Source organism: Entelurus aequoreus, linkage group LG03, assembly GCF_033978785.1.
Source record: "Entelurus aequoreus isolate RoL-2023_Sb linkage group LG03, RoL_Eaeq_v1.1, whole genome shotgun sequence".
Lineage (NCBI taxonomy): Eukaryota > Metazoa > Chordata > Actinopteri > Syngnathiformes > Syngnathidae > Entelurus > Entelurus aequoreus.
This window is the reverse complement of record NC_084733.1, coordinates 10,425,286-10,445,972: the sequence shown is the minus strand read 5'-3', so window position 1 is coordinate 10,445,972 and position 20,687 is coordinate 10,425,286. Positions and strand designations below refer to the sequence as shown.

The 20,687-nt window shown below is 40.3% G+C and overlaps 2 protein-coding genes across 5 annotated transcripts in view; both read right to left on the bottom strand.

Moving 5' to 3' along the window:
• LOC133646114 (gastrula zinc finger protein XlCGF28.1-like) overlaps positions 1-8,788 on the bottom strand; it is a 201,653-nt gene extending 192,865 nt beyond the window's left edge. For 2 of the 4 annotated variants that reach the window (XM_062041144.1, XM_062041137.1), the window contains exons 1-2: positions 8,359-8,788; positions 5,175-5,366 (exon numbers count right to left, since the gene is read on the bottom strand). In XM_062041144.1, coding sequence (XP_061897128.1) covers positions 5,175-5,366; positions 8,359-8,482 — 316 coding nt within the window. In that variant the 5' untranslated portion in view covers positions 8,483-8,788. Of the gene's footprint in view, positions 1-5,147; positions 5,367-8,358 lie in introns of those variants that run through there. The other 2 variants (XM_062041142.1, XM_062041145.1) reach the window with 2 other exon arrangements.
• Positions 8,789-12,441: 3,653 nt separating this feature from the next.
• LOC133646120 (zinc finger protein 3 homolog) lies at positions 12,442-20,543 on the bottom strand. Its single transcript, XM_062041161.1, has 2 exons — positions 20,078-20,543; positions 12,442-14,374 (listed from the first exon to the last, which is right to left on the bottom strand). Exons 1-2 carry the CDS (start codon positions 20,259-20,261, stop codon positions 13,554-13,556), a joined length of 1,005 nt encoding a protein of 334 aa, XP_061897145.1. The 5' UTR covers positions 20,262-20,543; the 3' UTR covers positions 12,442-13,553.
• Between the last annotated feature and the right edge of the window lie 144 nt (positions 20,544-20,687).

Here is a 20,687-nt window from a genome sequence, read left to right as displayed (position 1 = left end):
TTTATATTTACATCTAACACAATTTCCCAACTCATATGGAAACGGGGTTTGTACGATTTGACTCCCTCGAATGGCCTTGACATGAACAGGAGCAGGCTGTTCTGAAAACATCCCAGAGGACTCTCAAAGATGGACGCTTTTGACTTCCCTCCCTCCTCAACGACACCTGGAAGTCGAAATTTGCTTGCGTTGCATGCAGAATGGCCCCGGGCCTATGGACACAACACCACTACACCCAAAGACAATGGGCATATACACAAACACACACCCCACCCCCGCCCAACGCCTTCACCACCGCTTGATTCCACTTCGGGGTAATGGATGGCTGAGTAGCACTTTGTAGCAGCAGTCGACCTCCAGGGCCCCAACTCCTCCCCCCCTCTGTTGCGAGTTGTTGTGATTATATGTAACATGTTTATGTGTGCTATGGCAAATTAAGTTTTTCCCTTGGACTCAGTCTGGACCCCCTCCCGAGGGTCCAGCCTTTGACTGATATTTTCTACTCTTCCCCCCTTTCTCAATATCACCTTTTTCCCACCTTTTTTAAGGAGCGCCGTAAGTGGCTGATCCGTTGGTGGTCCTGTTCTTGTCTCGCCGAAAATGTAATTTCAGTTCTTATATGTCTTGTACATGTTAAAGAACGAACAATAATAAAGCATCCTGATCCTGAAGAGGTCATCACCAAATCCAAACCGTACATCAGGTAATAACAGAAGCAATCCAACAAGTCATGAAAAAAGACCAAACAAACACAGCAGTAAAGTCTTACATACAAACAAGACAGCTGCTTGCACACAATGGAGCTTAATTTGTATCTTCTTTACCAAAGGTTTTTTCTGACAATAAATGTATATATTTGAATGTTGTAAACTCAATTTTTCTTTACATTAAATGATGCTGACAATTTTCATTGAACAAAAATTTGCTAGCAAAATGTGTGTGTATAAAAATGCAGTTATAATATTAAACTGTATACATTTTATTAAAATAGTTGATCAAAATTCAGTTCATAAAAGTTCAGTGCAGAAATATTAGTTGTTAAACAATTTTTTGGTTGATTTTTTTTATAATTTTTTTATCTATATAATAGATAATAATAATACAAAAATAGAGGAGTTGAAAAATGGTCAAGGGGCCATTTAGGGGATATTGCCCTCTGAAGTTGAATAGATTTGACTATGTTTAAGATGCCTTGGAAGGCAGCGTCTACATAGAAGTTCTGTAAAAATGCAAGAAAACTTACCAATGGTTTCTATCTATTAGATCAGGGGTGTCGAACTCATTTTTAGATCGGGGGCCACACGGAGAAAAATCTACTCTCTTAAAATTAAAGACAACTTCAGATTGTTTTATTTGTTTAAAAATAGAACAAGCACATTCTGAAATTGTACAAATCATAATGTAGTTTTTTTTGTTTTTTTACAATTACCTTTTGCGGTTAATAGTATATATACTTTATTGGTCGTTATTTATATTTTCTGAATAAATTATGTGATAATGTTCATCAGTCAATTCATTGATGTTAATTTTCAATCTATCAAGATAAAAAAATAATCAAATTACAGGATGTTATAATAATAATAATATATTTTATTTGTAAAAAGCACTTTACATTGAGCAAACAACCTCAAAGTGCTAGTGTATTAAAAAAAATTAAAAGATAATAAAAATAAATAAAAATAAAAACTAGAACTAGCACGCATATATCTAAAAAAAGGCTTTTTTAAAAAGAAGGGTTTTTATGTAGTTTGATCATTTTTCCTGACTGATGTACTAACATCATGTGGTTTATTTTGTACATATGTAGCATTATCTACGAAGATACAAATAATTGCTATAGCGACATCCAGTGGACACATTTAGAACAGCAGTTTCATTCATTCAAAATTTCAGGTTCATTTTTATACTTACCAAACTCATCCCGCGGACCGGATAAAACCTGTTTGCGGGCCTGATCCGGCCTTCGGGCCTAACGTTTGAATCCCTGTATTAGACGCTATAAACTGAAAGCCACACCTTTTTTCACGACTGTACCCCAGCATCAATAGTTCATTGTTTTTGTTGAGTAAATATATTCACATTATCCATACAAGCTATGCCATAATGTACATCATCTAGAGTTTTTACATCAGTTTAGGGTTGCAAAATTCCGGGAATATTCAAAGTTGGAAACTTTCCATGGGAATTAACGGGAATATATGGGAAATTAATGGGAATAAACATTGAATGCAACATGCTAGAGCTTGCAGCATGATTATTAGCTAAAACAACCTGATTTAATGCAAATTCAGTAGAATTTCAACCCCGCACTGTGCATTCCTCCATCACATGTGCAGCGCATTCTTCCATCACATGTGCAGTGCATTCTTCCATCACATGCACAGATAATTCCCAGCATGCTACACACTACAGGCCACACTAGTATTTGAGCCCAAGGACTTCATCCAGTCAGGTAAGTTTTGATGATATTACTGGGGTAAATATATTTGATCTATGGTATTTAAGTTTAATAGAGGTGTAATTGCTTGTTACTGTATGAATGTAGACTACTCCAGCAGACTTCCACTCAAGCTAGCTAGCTGTTCCTGTACTTGTTAAATGATTTTGGGGCCAATATCTCTAGCTAGCTAGGTATATGTACCACCACCAGTCTCATAATGAACCGAAAATATTTCTCCGTTAGCTGTGATGCTAATTTTCTCTATGTTGTATCCCATTAATTTATGCTAACAACGTTAGCGATCCGATTGACCTTTTTTGTGATCTGTAAAATTCAACTAGCAAATACTAGGCTTTGAAGAACGTTCCGGTGTTCTCAGATTTCCGATAAATTGAAAAATGGCAGAGTTTGGACGAGTAGGAAAATTAGATCTTTTGTGTTTTGGGGTTTTTTAGAGCTGACATTTAACATTGGAGTCAATGAGAGATGTAGCTGACTTTCTAGGCTTTGAGGGCCAACAGAAGCGAAATGGGACACACAACCTCCATAAAAGTGACATTTTCTGAGAGAGGACATGTGTGTCGACGTTTTCACTGAAACACATGACACTGGGATAAAAGATGTGACCGTGAGGACAGGTTGTTCACAAAAAAAAAGCCTAATTTTGCAGCTTCCACCCCTCTAATAATTAGAGTGGACGCCATCCGCTTTAATGGGGAAACCCCGATAGCGCTCGCCTCCTTCCAGCCAAAACCAAACATTGCCCGTAAAAGTGTGTGAACAAAGTGAGACGTCGAGCACTGAGCTACGTGAAAGTATGCCTGAGCTACAAGAGGAGGTAATCTCGTCTTTTTGGCGTTTGTCGCGAAGCAATCCTCCATTATAAAAGGGTATGTACCCATTTAATTGGCCCTTTTTTTATTTGTTCATAAATAGCGTCGCCATGGTAACACGAAACGTTCCCCAACTATAAATGCCGCTGTCGGCGCGAGCGAGACCTCTCCGATGGTTTAACATATGTAGAGGTTCGTTGTCCGGTTCGGAATAAGATAGACGAGTTTTGTTAGAAAGTTGAAGTATGAGCAATAATAATGTGGGCTGCTTGCATTGCCTTTGGGCATTCACACAATTAAACATGGCTGTACAATAGAGAAATAACTACTAACTAAAATAACTTTTTTAACGATATCTGGCTTGAATATTCACCACTAAATTTTTAAAATACTCTGACATGTGCCCTGCTAAAGGTGAATAAATATTAGCCGTATTTAAAGGCCTACTGAAAGCCACTACTACCGACCACGCAGTCTGATAGTTTATACATCAATGATGAAATCTTAACATTAATTTATAAAGTGACATTTTAAATTTCCCGGGAAACTTCCGGTTGAAAACATCTATGTATGATGACGTATGCGCGTGACGTCAATGGTTGAACCGGAAGTATTCACATTGTATCCCAATACAAAAAAGCTCTGTTTTCATCGCAAAATTCCACAGTATTCTGGACATCTGTGTTGGTGAATCTTTTGCAATTGGTTTAATGAACAATGGAGACTGCAAAGAAGAAAGCTGTAGGTGGGATCGGTGTATTAGCGGCTGGCTGCAGCAACACAACCGGGAGGACTTTGAGTTGGATAGCAGACGCGCTATCCGACGCTAGCCGCCGACCGCATCGATGATCGGGTGAAGTCCTTCGTCGCGCCGTCGATCGCTGGAACGCAGGTGAGCACGGGTGTTGATGAGCAGATGAGGGCTGGCGTAGGTGGAGCGCTAATGTTTTTATCATAGTTCTGTCGAGGTCCGGTAGATAAGTTAGCTTCAATGGCGTCGTTAGCAACAGCATTGCTAGGCTTCGACAGGCGGCACAGCATTAACCGTGTGGTTACAGGTCCAGTGTTTGGTTCGGTGTCTCCTGATAGTAGTATTGTTGATCTTCTGTCTATCCTTCCAGTCAGGGGCTTATTTATTTTGTTTCTATCTGCATTTAAGCACGATGCTATCACGTTAGCTCCGGAGCTAAAGTGCTTCACCGATGTATTGTCGTGAAGATAAAAGTCACTGTGAATGTCCATTTCGCGTTCTCGACTCTCATTTTCAAGAGGATATAGTATCCGAGGTGGTTTAAAATACAAATTTGTGATCCACAATAGAAAAAGGAGAAAGTGTGGAATCCAATGAGCCAGCTTGTACCTAAGTTACGGTCAGAGCGAAAAAAGATACGTCCTGCACTGCACTCTAGTCCTTCACTCTGACGTTCCTCATCCACGAATCTTTCATCCTCGCTCAAATTAATGGGGTAATCGTCGCTTTCTCGGTCCGAATCGCTCTCGCTGCTGGTGTAAACAATGGGGAAATGTGAGGAGCCTTTCAACCTGCGACGTCACGCTACTTCCGGTACAGGCAAGGCTTTTTTTTTATCAGCGACCAAAAGTTGCGGACTTTATCGTCGATGTTCTCTAGTAAATCCTTTCAGCAAAAATATGGCAATATCGCGAAATGATCAAGTATGACACATAGAATGGATCTGCTATCCCCGTTTAAATAAAAAAAATCATTTCAGTAGGCCTTTAATGTTTGCCTTTCTTTTGACCACATGAGGTAAGGGGGACAGCCTCTAGGTCACATGGTTGTATCTCACCAATTGGTTTTTTTGGCAGGTTAACAAGTAAATATATTTCCAATGACATCTGAAAGTTCTGCTTACTTGGACTGTGATGAAGCCGTGAGGACTCAGGTGGTTTCTCTTCATGGTCTTCAGTCTTCACGGAGACAACAGTCAGTGGAAACTTGGTGAGATCAGCGTCCTCCTGCCCTAGAAGACACTCTTCCTCCGGAGTGATCCAGAGATCCTCTTCTTCCTCTTTAATGTGGGGGGGCTGTGGCTCCTCCTCTTCCTCTTTTACATGGGAGGGCTGCTGGAAGTCTGTTTGGGTAAATAAGTCAATAATATTAAGCGAAAATAAAAGTAGTTTTTGACTGACACTGTTAACACAATGAGATTGCTTGTGTTCTCATGTGTGTTGAGTTAAAAGTGTGTAACCAAACAACCAGCAAAAACATGTGAAAGTTTTTTGTCCCAGCCACCAAAATCACGGCAAAATCAGTTCAGTTAGCACTTCAATGTTTTTTTCAATTGCATGCTAACAGTTAACAAGTGTCACATCCATCCATCTTCTTCCGCTTATCCGAGGTCTTCCCTCTCCCCAGCCACTTCGCCTAGCTCTTCCCGGGGGATCATATTGTCTTCCCAACGTGTCCTGGGTTTTCCCGTGGCGTCCTGCCGGTCGGACGTGCCCAAAACACCTCCCAAGGGAGGCGTTCAGGTGGCATCCTGAGCAGATGCCCGAACCACCTCATCTGGCTCCTCTCTCGGCCATAACCCAAAGCTCATGACCATAGACTATACAATTGCAAAGTGCTCATCCATCCATTTTCTACCGCTTGTCCATTTTGGGGTCGCGGGGGGTGCTGGAGCCTATCTCAGCTGCATTCGGGCGGACAAGTCGCCACCTCATCACAGGGCCTGCAAACTTATCCAAATGTCCTAAAATACAGTTTGTCTGATCCCAAATGGCTTACACAGACATATTAGGGTGAGAAATAATGAATGAATGAACAATTTCAAATTAAAGCATTCCAACATTCTTTCAAGACAATTTATAGATAAACTATTTAAGAATAGTGTTAATAATCAAATGTAAACAAACCTGTTCTGTACAAAGCCATCTTGGCTTAATTGATGTTTTTCACTTCTGGGAAAAAGTCACGTGACAGAATACTGGCTATTGAAAGATGATTGACAATAAATGTTTACTTTCACTCATTGATGCATGTAGGTGAGAATCAGGAAGTGAAATTAGCCATCAAACGATGAATTATATGGATGAAACTAGAGATGTCCGATAATGGCTTTTTTGCCGATATTGTCCAACTCTTAATTACCGATTCCGATATCAACCGATACCGATATATACAGTCGTTGAATTAACACATTATTATGCCTAATTTTGTTGTGATGCCCCGCTGGATGCATTAAACAATGTAACAAGGTTTTCCAAAATAAATCAACTCAAGTTATGGGGGAAAAAAATGCCAACATGGCAGTGCCATATTTATTATTGAAGTCACAAAGTGCATTATTTTTTTTAACATGCCTCAAAACAGCAGCTTGGAATTTAAGACATGCTCTCCCTGAGAGAGCATGAGGAGGGGTGGGGGGGTAGGGGGTGTATATTGTAGCGTCCCGGAAGAGTTAGTGCTGCAAGGAGTTCTGGGTATTTGTTCTGTTGTGTTTATGTTGCAGTGTTTCCCACACATTCATTTATTTGTGGCGGCCCGCCACGAAAGAATTACGTCCGCCACAAATTTAAAAAAAATATATAGTTGATGTAGATGCCCATATAGGCTGTTCAGATTTACTTTACAAAAGAGAAGTGTAGGACACTTCTCCTGTTGCCTTATTTGTATTTGACCACTACTGTTTTCTGTTTATTTGTTACTGACTGTGGCAGGACACCTCTGCCTCTGTTTCACTTTATGTTGCTGGTAAATAATATGGTTGTAGTAGTAGGCTAAAGTTAAATTATTTAGTATGCACTAATTAAAGGGGCAGAGCTTTAAGAGACATTTTAGCTTTTATATTTTATAAGATATTTTTTGTAAGAACCACAATTAATAAATATATTTCAGTGAATAACTTATTGTTCAAATCTGTATATAAATATGTACATAAAGTGTTGTAATTATATTGTAAAATGGATGGATGGACGTTTAAAACAAAACTGTTATTATTAATTAGTAAGTATACATTTTTGGAGCCTTTTTAGAGAAAATCATATCATTGTAGTAAATTATGCAAATTACTCGATGATGTCATGGTGACCACGCCCATAGCCACGCCCCCACCGCCACAGGTATCTTGGCAGTTTATGGGAAACACTGTGTTGTGTTACAGTGCGGATATTCTCCCGAAATGTGTTTGTTATTCTTGTTTGGTGTGGGTTCACAGTGTGGTGCATATTTGTAACAGTGTTAAAGTTGTTTATAAGGCCACCCTCAGTGTGACCTGTATGACTGTTGACCAAGTATGCCTTGCATTCACTTGTGTGTGTGAAAAGCCGTAGATATTATGTGACTGGGCCGGCACGCAAAGGCAGTGCCTTTAAGGTTTATTGGCGCTCTGTACTTCTTCCTACGTCCGTGTACACAGCAGCGTTTTAAAAAGTCATACATTTTACTTTTTGAAACTTATACCGATAACTTTGAAACAGATACAGATAATTTCCGATATTACATTTTAAACCATTTATTGGCCGACAATATCGGCAGTCCGATATTATAGTAGTAGTCATCTCTAGATTAAACTATATTTGGTGAGTTTCACAATACGAAGGTCCTGAGTAGTCCTGAGTTCAATCCCGGGCTCGAGATCTTTCTGTGTGGAGTTTGCATGTTCTCCCTGTGACTGCGTGGGTTCCCTCCGGGTACTCCGGCTTCCTCCCACCTCCAAAGACATGCACCTGGGGATAGGTTGATTGGAACACTAAATTGGCCCTAGTGTGTGAATGGGAGTGTGAATGTTGTCTGTCTATTTGTGTTGGCCCTGCGATGAGGTGGCGACTTGTCCAGGGTGTACCCCGCCTTCCGCCCGAATGCAGCTGAGATAGGCTCCAGCACCCACCGCGACCACAAAAAAGGGACAAGCGGTAGAAAATGGATGGATGGATGTTAATACACATTGTTACGTCCACCTCTCATAAATACTGTGTCTGAAACTATATCGTTTTCATGAACAATATAAAAACAAAGCGTCATCCTCTCAGGACCATTCCCTTCCTACAGACAATCTTTTTAAGAATAGTGTTAATAATCAAATATAAAGTTAGTAAACATGTGAGAGTAGAAAGTAAACAAACCTGTTCTGTGTGACACAACTTGATGTTTCTTAAAAAAAACGTCCAGTAGTTGATGTTGTCGCTCCTTCTCCTCTTTTGTTAGAGAAAGTTCCTCCTTGTACTCTGATTTCGTTCTTTCGCACATTTTCACACAATCACAACACTTTACACTTAAACTTGATCTCTGCTTAGCGACGTGTTGATAACGTCTGCGTCTCTTTGTTAGCAGCTAACAAGCTAAGCTAACTAGCAAGCTAAGCTAGCACGAGAAAAGTCAAAGTGCGCTCAGACTAATGGATACCGGGCACAAACAAATATTAACGGTGTATACATTATTAAAACATGTGTTTGTACATGTACGCACAGATTAGGAACACATAACTAGTATTAACAATCACGTATTCTCCGTCAAACGCCACCTCGCTTATTCTTCCTCCTGTCTCGCGGTGTTGTCAGGTCTCGCGAGACTCGAAAAAAACGAGAATCTTCTTCTTCTTCATTTTATGGCGGGTCGCAACCTACGTTTTGGGTGCATACCGCCACCCAGGGCCAGCAAGGCCTTCTCTGCTGGCCTACCATAACCAGAAATCATGATCATAATAAAGATAAAAGTATTTTTTTTATTTACGTTCCCTAAATCTCTTAAAGTATTCTTATTCTCTTCATGTCATATTATGCTCCTTCCAGCGCTGTTGTTTTTAGGTTATAGAGTTTTTATCCAATCAGAATTCAGCTAGCTTATGTTGCCATGCTGCACTGTCAGTGAACGGACACGAACATTTGACAGACAGTTGTGATAGCCAATCAGATCACGAGTTGTTGTCAGTAAGGCCTTCTAGCTGGCCCAAGGCAGATATATAGTGATGTTATGAGCTATAGGTAACATAAGAACTCCATTACCCAGCATGCCACAGTAGCGAAGAGCATAACTGCGCAGTAGCCATGCCGGCAGCGGGATGTTTTTGACGAGCACGCTGTGGAGTAAACTTTAAGAACTCAGCCAACACGCCTCGTCTGCATCTTTTATGATTAGACAAGACAACACATATCATGTATAATATGTTTTTGCAATTTTAATTTTGACAGTAGCACATGAGATATGTTTTAATTGCTGATGCGGGCTTATTGATTTTTAAATGCGCCAGAAAATAACCCGTTCTGTACACTGTTGATGGTGATCCAATGCACACTAGGGCGTACGTGTGTTTCTGTATGGTATTTCTCCAGCAATGGTCACGTGGTGACATCAATGATGGTATTTCGAGAGGTAATCATTGAAGTCGGACATCACTGAAGGCCTAGGTGGGAAACGCACTGCCCGCCACTGCAAATATGTTTGGAATATTGAAAGAAGAAGGACGAGGAAAAAGCAAGATGGCGTTTGATAAATTCTGTTCTCTAGCACACACGGACTACAGAATGTATTATATAGACCAAACTGGGCCAACTTCGGCAGACCCGTTCACAGCAGTACATCCCAAGCTCCACTCCATTTCCTGTGCATCACTGAATAATGTCCCTGTTGCAACACAAACAATAGTTCACCCAAACAACAGTTCCTAGAGAACGCATATCTTAACAGTAGCTCCTATTGTTACAGCGGTAGCTGGATAAGGTCTAAACGTGGGTGTAGAGGTTGCCCTCTAGTGGGTTCTTCAGACCACCACACACAGCCAGGAAAGCCCGGAATTCAGGGTGTAATATTGTTTTATTTTCATAAATAGTGCAAGTGGTTTGCTTTCCAGCAAACTGTCTTTCTCTCCTGCGTCCGCTCAGCAGCACCTCCAACTCCAACTACTTGTCTCATGCCGGCTGCTGCTAATAAAGGCGACAGGTGATTAGATAACAAGGCCCATCTGGACCATCTACGATCCTGGCACACCCCGTTCCGCGGCAGGCCCGCAGGCCACGCCCCCCTCCACAGTGGGTTATGCGCTCGTAATCTGCAGAGTACAGGGAGGAACTTTCTCCAACAAATGAGGAAAACGAGCAAGTTAACTAAAGTTAAAGTTAAAGTACCACTGATAGTCACACACACAGTAGGTGTGGTGAAATCACTCTCTGCATTTGACCCATCCCCTTGTTCCACCCGCTGGGAGGTGAGGGGAGCAGTGAGCAGCAGCTCGGGAATCATTTTTGGTGATTTAACCCCCAATTCCAACCCTTGATGCTGAGTGTCAAGCAGGGAGGTAATGGGTCCCATTTTTATAGTCTTTGGTATGACTCGGCCGGGGTGTGAACTCACGACCTACCCATCTCAGGGCGGACACTCTAACCACAAGGCCACTGAGCAGGTCAAAATGCGGTTTTAGACGCTGTTTTCAAGAAACATCAAGTTGTGTTACACAGAACTGGTTTGTTTACTTCTTACTCTCACATGTTTACTGACCTACATGCATCAATGATTTCAAGTAAACATTTATTGCTCAGTCATATTTCAATAACCAAAGTAGTCCAAAAAAAATTATGTGAAGTGAATTATATTTATATAGCGCTTTTCTCTAGTGACTCAAAGCGCTTTTACATAGTGAAACCCAATATCTAAGTTACATTTAAACCAGTGTGGGTGGCACTGGGAGCAGGTGGGTAAAGTGTCTTGCCCAAGGACACAACGGCAGTGACTAGGATGGCGGAAGCAGGGATCAAACCTGGAACCCTCAAGTTGCTGGCACGGCCACTCTACCAACCGAGCTATGCATGCCCTGGCACACGATTATCATAATTCCATGACCGAAGCAAAACACTTTTGACACTTTTATACTGAAATAAATACACCTACAACTTAAGTAAAAATATAGAAAAACTACCGGCAGCGGTAAAGTTTAGATCCATGAAGGAAAGAAGAAAGTGAATGAATGTTTATTACCGAATAAATTTATATATGCATAAAAAATATTTTTCTTTAGTATAATTTTTTTAATGAATTAAGTAACGTTTATGACAACCTTTTTCCAAAACACAATATAGAATGTGAGATATAACAGGATAATGCATACATTTATCATTTGTTTTCGAAATGGTTACAAAAAAGTGGGACCCCAAAAATTTACTGTGGGACCCCATTTTAATGACTTGATGGGGTCTCTGGGACCCCATTTTGAAAGTTCCTAGCGCCAACACAGAGTTTAGATCCATGAAGGAAAGAAGAAAGTGAATGAATGTTTATAACTGAATACATTTACATATGCATATATATTTTTTTCTTTTGTATTTATTTATTATTATGAATTAACGTTTAGGACAACTAAACAAATAAAAATACAGAATGCAGACATAAAAGGATACATACATTTATCATTAATTCATTTTCTACCGCTTGTCCCTTTTTCGGGGTCGCGGGGGGTGCTGGAGCCTATCTCAGCTGCATTTGGGTGGTAGGCGGGGTACATTTATCATTTGTTTTTGAAACGGTTACAAAAAAGTGGGACCCCATTTTTATGACTTGATGGGGTCCCTGGGACCCCATTTGGAAAAATCCTAGCGCCAACACTGAAATGTATTAAAATTACATAAAAGTGACTGACTTTCCTTCAGCGTGTCATATATTGTCTCCAAGTGAATGTGGGAACTGTGTTCTAAAGAGGAATGGACCAAGTGGAAGTTGCATGTTATTTATCGAGGTCAAAGTTTGTGAGGGATAAACAAAGCCAAGCGACTTTAGTTTAGCAAAGTTTGTGGTTTGTTTTTGCTCTTTAGCGTGAATAGTAGTAAATATATTTCAAAATTATTGTTTATTCTGCGTCGTGTATATTTTTCAATATGTCGAAGACAATTTTTGCAGTTTTGGAATGTTCTAAAACAGGGGTAGGGAACCTTACATCATGCGTTGTCTTCATTATAACACTTATATAAGGCTTTTAATTTTTTGCGGCTCCAGACAGATTTTTTTATTTTTGGTCCAATATGGCTCTTTCAACCCCTGGCTTAAATGTACAAAAACATAACTGTATCATGAATCAAAAGTGCACACATTCAATGTTTCCTTTATGTAAAATGTGTTTTGTTCTTTTGACATTTGTAATACGAATGACAAAATGTATATAAAAGGTGATCAAAATAAGATGCTCCAATTAGTGTACACATTTTCAATCAAAGAAAATGTTTATTTTTACAAAAGTACACAAACTTTTACATCATTACATGTATTTGACTGAAATAAAAACACTCATGTAAAACATTGTGGAGGGAAAGTGCGATCGGCGCGCCTGCAGGAGCAAAGGTCACCGCCTCTGTCAATGGTGTTGAGGGCGGGACGGCGAGACACAGCTGGCAGGTGATTAGATTTCACAGGTGGTACGTGTCAATCTAATCATCTGTTGTCTTTAACAGTGAGCGGCCAGCGGAGGAGGAAGTGTTGGGAGAGACCGGAGAGAAAAGCTTCTGGAAAGATTGTGCTTGAATATACATCAGGGGTGTCAAACTCATTTTAGATCGGGGGCCACATGGAGCAAAATCTACTCCCAAGTGGGCCGGACTGGTAGAATCACGGCACGATAACTTAAAAATAAACACAACTTCAGATTGTTTGAAAATAGAACAAGCACATTCTGAAATTGTACAAATCATAATGTTGTTGTTTTTTTACAAATTACCTGTTGCGGTTAATAGTTTATATACTTTATTTGTCGTTATTTATATTTCTGAATAAATTATGTGATAATGTTCATCAGTCAACTCATTGGTGTTAATTTTTAATCTATCAAGATGAAAAAATTATATCAAAATCCAATTACAGTATATTATTTATGTAGTTTGCTCATTTTCCTCGACTGATGTACTAACATCATGTGGTTTATTTTGTACATATGTAGTGTAATCAACAAAGATACAAAGAATTGCTATTGCGACATCCAGTGGACACATTTAGAACAGCCGTTTCTTTCATTCAAAAACTTCAGGTTCATTTTTATACTTAGCAAACTCATTCCGCGGGCCAGATAGAACCTGTTCGAGGGCCTGATCCGGCCCTCGGGCTGTACGTTTGACACCCCTGATATACATGGACAATAAAACTCTGCTAAAACGGCACGCCCGGCTCCTGTGACGTGATATCTTTGGAAAGGGTAGGGATCGACTTCCACAAACATCTAATCTATAAATGGTAAAAGCCTAACAACATGATCGTGTTACACACACAAAACTGATCTCACACATATTTTATGTGGTGATGTAGTTAGAAAGTCAAAGTTGTGGCAGTTAATTTCAAATCCCGCAGCTTAATTTGCTGCTGCACACTTGTGTTTCTTACACTGGTACTTATAAGAGAACCTTTTATCACACACGCTGCAACTGTACACCTTCTCACCCGTGTGTCTTCTCATGTGCACGACAACCGTCGACTTGTCACAGAAGCTTTTGTTGCAGCTCGAACAAAAATATGGTTTCTCGCCCGTGTGTATTCGCGTGTGCCTTACCAAATGTTGCTTCAGGGAGAATCTTTTACCGCAAACTGAGCACATGAATGGTTTTTCCCCCGTGTGCACCCTCATGTGTATTTTCAAGTCGCTGTTTTGTATAAAACTTTTATCGCAGACCGAACAGGAGACATGTTTGTCGTCGGTGTGTATTCTCATGTGTACTTTCAGACTACACAGGTGTTTAAAGGTTTTGTCGCAGTGAGAGCATTTCAAGTGTGTGTTGTCGGTGTGACATGTCGTTTCAGCTTGAGAGTCTTCATCGTGGATGTCAGGAGAGTGTGACGTTGTGTCGTCACTATTCGATAGTGGAGCTAAGAGCTTGTCTGCTTGTGATCCACCACAGTGGTCCTCATCACCTTCTGTTGGCATGTGTTGAGTTGAGCTGCTGCTTGGAGGCTCCGCCTCTCTCCTCTCCTCACTTTCACTATTGACCTCATTATCTTCACTCTTCACAATGACAACCGTTAACGGGAACTCCTCCAACCACTCAACAAGCTCAACCTCCTGACTGATGCCCTGTTCCTCCACTTCTTCCTCTGTATTGTGGGGAGGCTGTGGCTCCTCCTCTTCCATCTTGGAGGTCCACTCCTGCTGCTCAGGAAGATGTTCTTCACAGACATCTGCGGGACACAAGAAGACAAACACACGCTTTAGGAAAGTCCGGCTTTTCTCAGTCACATGAGACATTGTCCTGCACCAAATATGTTCTAATAATGCAGGGGTGGGCAATTAATTTTTACCGGGGGCCGCATGAGCTACCCGAGCACTGCTGGAGGGCCACATCGACAATATTTCAATAAAATTTTGCTCAATATTATTTTTGATATATACCGTAAGATAAATAATAATAATAATTAATAATAATAGTAATACTTCAACATAGTGTATGTAACAGCATTCCATGACTAATATAAATAAATTAACATTAATAATAAATGACAGTAAAATGTCACGTATTACACGTATGACTGAGGAGTCATAGTGTAACTTTGTGTGATGTTTGAGTTGTCCGACTTTTTGTGTGGCCATAAACGCACCAGTGGTTTAGTGCTATGCGTGTTGGTGACAGATGACAAGTTGGTTTTGGCCTGGTTTGTACGGCAGAAAATGACTAGTTTTCCGAGATAGAAGTGTTTTACTTATGTTTTTGGTGTGGTTATGGCCGAATATAAACAGTTTTGCTCAATAAAGTGATCGATATAATTCCTGGCCTCGAAGCATCTCGATAGACGTTACAATAATTGAACGGTGTTCAATTGAACGGTGTTGACGAACACCGTTAGGGCCGCTTGTTGTCACTGTCACTCAAAGTTGCATTGCAAAATTACATAGAATAAATATGTTTATTTTGTTTAGAATTCAGATGGGATTTGATTTGGTGCGCGGCATATATTTGCTGCGCGCAGCAGACGCTTGAGCAGTGCGCAATTGCGCAGGCGCGCACCTTAGAGGGAACGTTGCTTGGCAGTCCATGTCTAGTTGGAAACACGCCATTCTTCATCAACTTTTCTCTTTTTAGCGTCTCGGGTGTAAACCGTGCATCACTTGTCACTGCATGTGCACCTTCACTCGCAGGTTACACACTGACACACGCCCATAAATAATAATTTTCAAAATAAAAGCAGCACAGTTGTATTGCGCGCACGACATAGATGTTTTTTCAACTTTATTTTGTAATTTGTGATTGCAGCTGTTCACATTCACTCACAATCACGCACACGCATACGTCCACACGGAAGTAATACAAATAACGATTTTCAAAACAAAAGCAGCACCGTTGTATTGCACACTCGACATAGATACTTTTTAAAATTTATTTTGTAATTTATAATTGGCCTCACGCGGGCCGGACAGGGACGCACAAAGGGCCGGAGAATGCCCAGGTCTGTAATAATGTCTCTGAGGATCTCAGCGGTCACCATGCTAACATTCAAAATGGCATAACCATACCATTAGAGATGTCCGATAATATTGGGCTGCCGATATTATCGGGCGATAAATGCTTTAAAATGTAATATCGGAAGATATCGGTATCGGTTTCAAAAAGTAAAACTTGTGACTTTTTAAAACGCCGCCGTGTACACGGACGTAGGGAGAAGTACAGAGCGCCAATAAACCTTAAAGGCACTGCCTTAGCGTGCCGGCCCAGTCACATAATATCTATGGCTTTTCACACACACAAGTGAATGCAACGCGTACTTAGTCCGTCAGTCTACCCCAGGGCAGCTGTGGCTACGAAAGTAGCTTACCACCACCAGGTGTGAATGAATGATGGGTTTTTAACATGTAAAGTGACTTTGGGTACTTAGAAAAGCGCTATATAAATCCCAGGTATTATTATTATTATTATTATTAGTCAACAGCCATACAGGTCACACTGAGGGTAGCCGTATAAACAACTTTAAAGGCCTACTAAAAGCCACTACTACCGACCACGCAGTCTGATAGTTTATACATCAATGATGAAATCTTAACATTGCAACACATGCCAATACGGCCGGGTTAACTTATAAAGTGCAATTTTAAATTCCCCGCTAAACTTCCGGTTGAAAAAGCCTTTGGAGGATGACGTACGCGCGTGACGTAGCCCGGGGAACAGAGGTATGCCTTCCCCATTGAATACAATACAAAAAAGCTCTGTTTTCATTTCATAATTCCACAGTATTCTGGACATCTGTGTTGGTGAATCTTTCGCAATTTGTTTAATGAACAATGGAGGCTGCAAAGAAGAACGTTGTAAGTGGGATCGGTGTATTAGCGGCTGGCTGTAGCAACACAACAAGGACTAGTTACTTGGATAGCAGACGCCTAGCCGATGCTAGCCGCCCACCGCACGGATGGTCGGGTGAAGTCCTTTGTCGCGCCGTCGATCGCTGGAACGCAGGTGAGCACGGGTGTTGATGAGGGCTGGCTGGCGTAGGTGGAGCGCTAATGTTTTTATCATAGCTCTGTGAGGTCCGGTTGCTAAGTTGCTAAGTTAGCCTTAGCGTCGTTAGCAACAGCATTGTTAAGCTTTGCCAGGCTGAGATCTATTAACCGTGTAGTTACATGTCCATGGTTTAATAGTATTGTTGATCTTCTGTGTATCCTTCCAGTCAGGGATTTATTTATTTTGTTTCCATCTGCATTTGAGACACATGCTATCACGTTAGCTCATGCTAAAGAGCTTCGCCGATGTATTGCCGTGGAGATAAAAGGCACCGTGAATGTCCATTTCGCGTTCTCGACTCTCATTTTCAAGAGGATATAGTATCCGAGGTGGTTTAAAATACAAATCCGTGATCCACAATAGAAAAAGGAGAGAGTGTGGAATCCAATGAGCCAGCTTGTACCTAAGTTACGGTCAGAGCGGAAAAAAATATGTATTTCACTGCATTCTAGTCCGTCACTCTAACGTTCCTCATCCACAAATCTTTCATCTTCGCTCAAATTAATGGGGTAATCGTCGCTTTCTCGGTCCGAATAGCTCTAGCTGCGTTGAAAACAATAGGAAAATATGAGGGAGTGAACAACTGACAACGTCACGCTACTTCTGGTAAGGGCAAGGTTTTTTTTTTATCAGAGACCAAAAGTTGCGAACTTTATCGACGTTGTTCTATACTAAATCCTTTCAGCAAAAATATGGCAATATCGCAAAATGATCAAGTATGACACATAGAATGGATCTGCTATCCCCGTTTAAATAAAAAAAATGTCATTTCAGTAGGCCTTTAACACTGTTACAAATATGCGCCACACTGTGAACCCACACCAAACAATGACAAACACATTTCGGGAGGACATCCGCACCGTAACACAACATAAACACAACAGAACAAATACCCAGAACCCCTTGCAGCACTAACTCTTCCGGGACGCTACAATATACAACCCCGCCAACTCAACCTCCTCATGCTCTCTCAGGGAGAGCATGTCCCAAATTCCAAGCTGCTGTTTTGAGGCATGTTAAAAAAAATAATGCACTTTGTGACTTCAATAATAAATATGGCAGTGCCATGTTGGCATTTTTTTCCCATAACTTGAGTTGATTTATTTTGGAAAACCTTGTTACATTGTTGAATGCATCCAGCGGGGCATCACAACAAAATTAGGCATAATAATGTGTTAATTCCACGACTGTATATATCGGTATCGGTTGATATCGGCATCGGTAATTAAGAGTTGGACAATGTCGGAATATCGGCAAAAAAGCCATTATCGGACATCTCTACATACCATGCATCAGGGAATAACAGAAGCAATACAAAAAAATCACGAAAAAAAGACAAAAAAAGCTAGCATACAAACAAGACAGCTGCTCGTACATCTGAAGAGCAACAACTTTTGAGACTTATGTTGAAAATGTTGCATTATGTTTATATACAGTACAGGCCAAAAGTTTGGACACAACTTCTCATTCAATGCGTTTTCTTTATTTTCATGACTATTTACATTGTAGATTGTCACATCAAAGCTATGAATGAACACATGTGGAGTTATGTACTTAACACAAAAAGGTGAAATAACTGAAAACATGTTTTGTATTCTAGTTTCTTCAAAATAGCCACCCTTTGCTCCGATTACTTTTTCGCACACTCTTGGCATTCTCCCCATGAGCTTGAAGAGGCAGTCACCTGAAATGGTTGTCACAGTTTTGATGCCTTCAGTGAAGTGAAGTGAAGTGAATTACATTTATATAGCGCTTTTTCTCAAGTGACTCAAAGCGCTTTACATTGTGAAACCCAATATCTAAGTTACATTTTTAAACCAGTGTGGGTGGCACTGGGAGCAGGTGGGTAAAGTGTCTTGCCAAGGACACAACGGCAGTGACTAGGATGGCGGAAGCGGGGATCGAACCTGCAACCCTCAAGTTGCTGGCACGGCCGCTCTACCAACCGAGCTATACTGTCTACAATCTACAATGTAAATAGTCATGAAAATAAAGAAAATGCATTGAAAAGAGGAGGTGTGTACAAACTTTTGGCCCGTACTGTACAGAAAGTTAGTAAACATGAATGCAAAGGGATTAAATGAGAGGAAAAGGTTACACATATATATATATATATATATATATATATATATATATATATATATATATATATATATATATATATATATATATATATATATATATATATATATATATATATATATATATAAATAAAAGAGGAGGCATGCAATCCTTTTGTCAGAGCGTGGGACGACACTGTACAAAAGGTACAGGTCTACGTGTTTCTCCTCAATGAGCCAAATTGAATCCTGTCTCTGTTTAATTCCTTGCTTCTTGTCTGTTTAATAGATGTCATCGGTGTTTGAAGCTGACAAGCTCTTTTTAAGCAGATTGCTTATAATGCAGATGGTCAACACTACAGTACCAGAGCTTCAACTCAAGGTCTACTTGCATTACCACCACCAAGAACTCATTCAATGAAAAGCACCGTTGTATACAGAGGGATTTCATTAGGGAATACTATTCATTTAAATATTAGGACTATTCCCAGTAAAAAAAAAGCATTTAAGAAACATGTAAAGTCACTTTTTAGACTTAAGAGTTCATCTTTCATTTGGTCAGTTTGAGAACTTTTTTTTTTCTCTTTTCCTTTTTCCTTTATTTTATTGTAACTGGATTCACGTATGTTCCGTAACTGTATCTGTGTACTGTTATTTTTTTTTATTATTTTGATAATTGTATTTTCCTTTGTCCTTTCTTTTATTGCAACTGGATATGCATATGTTCTGTAACTGGATCTGTGTACTGTTATTTCATTCTATTATTTTGAGAATTTTCTTTTTCTTTTCCTTTCTTTTATTGTAACTAGATATATGTGTATGTTCTGTAACTGGATCTGTGTACTGTTATTTTGAGAATTTTCTTTTTCCTTTCTTTTATTTGTAATTGGATTTGTGTATGTTTTGTAACGGGATCTGTGTATTATTTACTTTGAACTAATGAAAAGGACCCCGGGAAGACTAGCCTGGCGTTTGTGCGTCGGCTAATGGGCATCCTCAATAAACAATAAACAAACAACACACGCTAGGACGCCAGCTAAAGCTATTTTGCCCATAGACATGTTCTAAAGGTACGCTACTGCCTACTGGCGCTGACGAGACGCGGGGCCGCCACCTTGGAGTGGTGATCCGCTCCACTCAGTGCAATTCAATTGTACGGAATATGTACTGTACTGTACAATCTACTAATAAATGTTTCAATCAATCAATCAATCAAAAAAATAACTGAAGGCCTAGGTGGGAAACGCACGGCCCGCCACTGATTCCAAGTGTTATTTCATGATAACGATGACATCTAAAATTAGTAAACATGTAAAAGTAAAAAATACACAAACCTCTAACTTGGGCTTTCTTGAAAACAGCGTCCAGTAGTTGACGTTGTCGCTCGTTCTCCTCTTTTGTTCGAGAAAGTTCCTCCTCGTACTCCGCTATGGTCCTTTCCAACACTACAAATATTTCCTCGACGGCCACAGTTAGTCGCTGGTTCACCAACAATCTCAGCATGTGTACTTTACACATGTTGACACAATCGCCACACTTTACGTGTGATCTGATTAGCGACGTGTGGATAAAACTCCCGCGATTCTTTGTTAGCAGCTAGCAAGCTAAACTAGCCGGAGAAGCTTCAGAGTTTACTGCGACGAGTCGCGTTTATCCTAACGTGAGGAATAAATTAGTATACATTATCTTATGGCAGACGAATTAACATAAAGGTAAAGATGAACGCAGACTTAAAGACAACGTCCAAACATTAGTTCTGCAGCCGTCCTTCACGACCCGATTGGTTCCGGAAGACGTGATCGGTTTGCACATGCGCGGAGTCTTCTTTTTTTCTTCTGTGGTTTAATGGTGGTTGGCAGGCAACCTTATGGTGCGCATTACTGCCACCTTTTGATATGGCGTGTGGACCGTGATGGAACCCTACTTTATATCCTTGTATTTAAC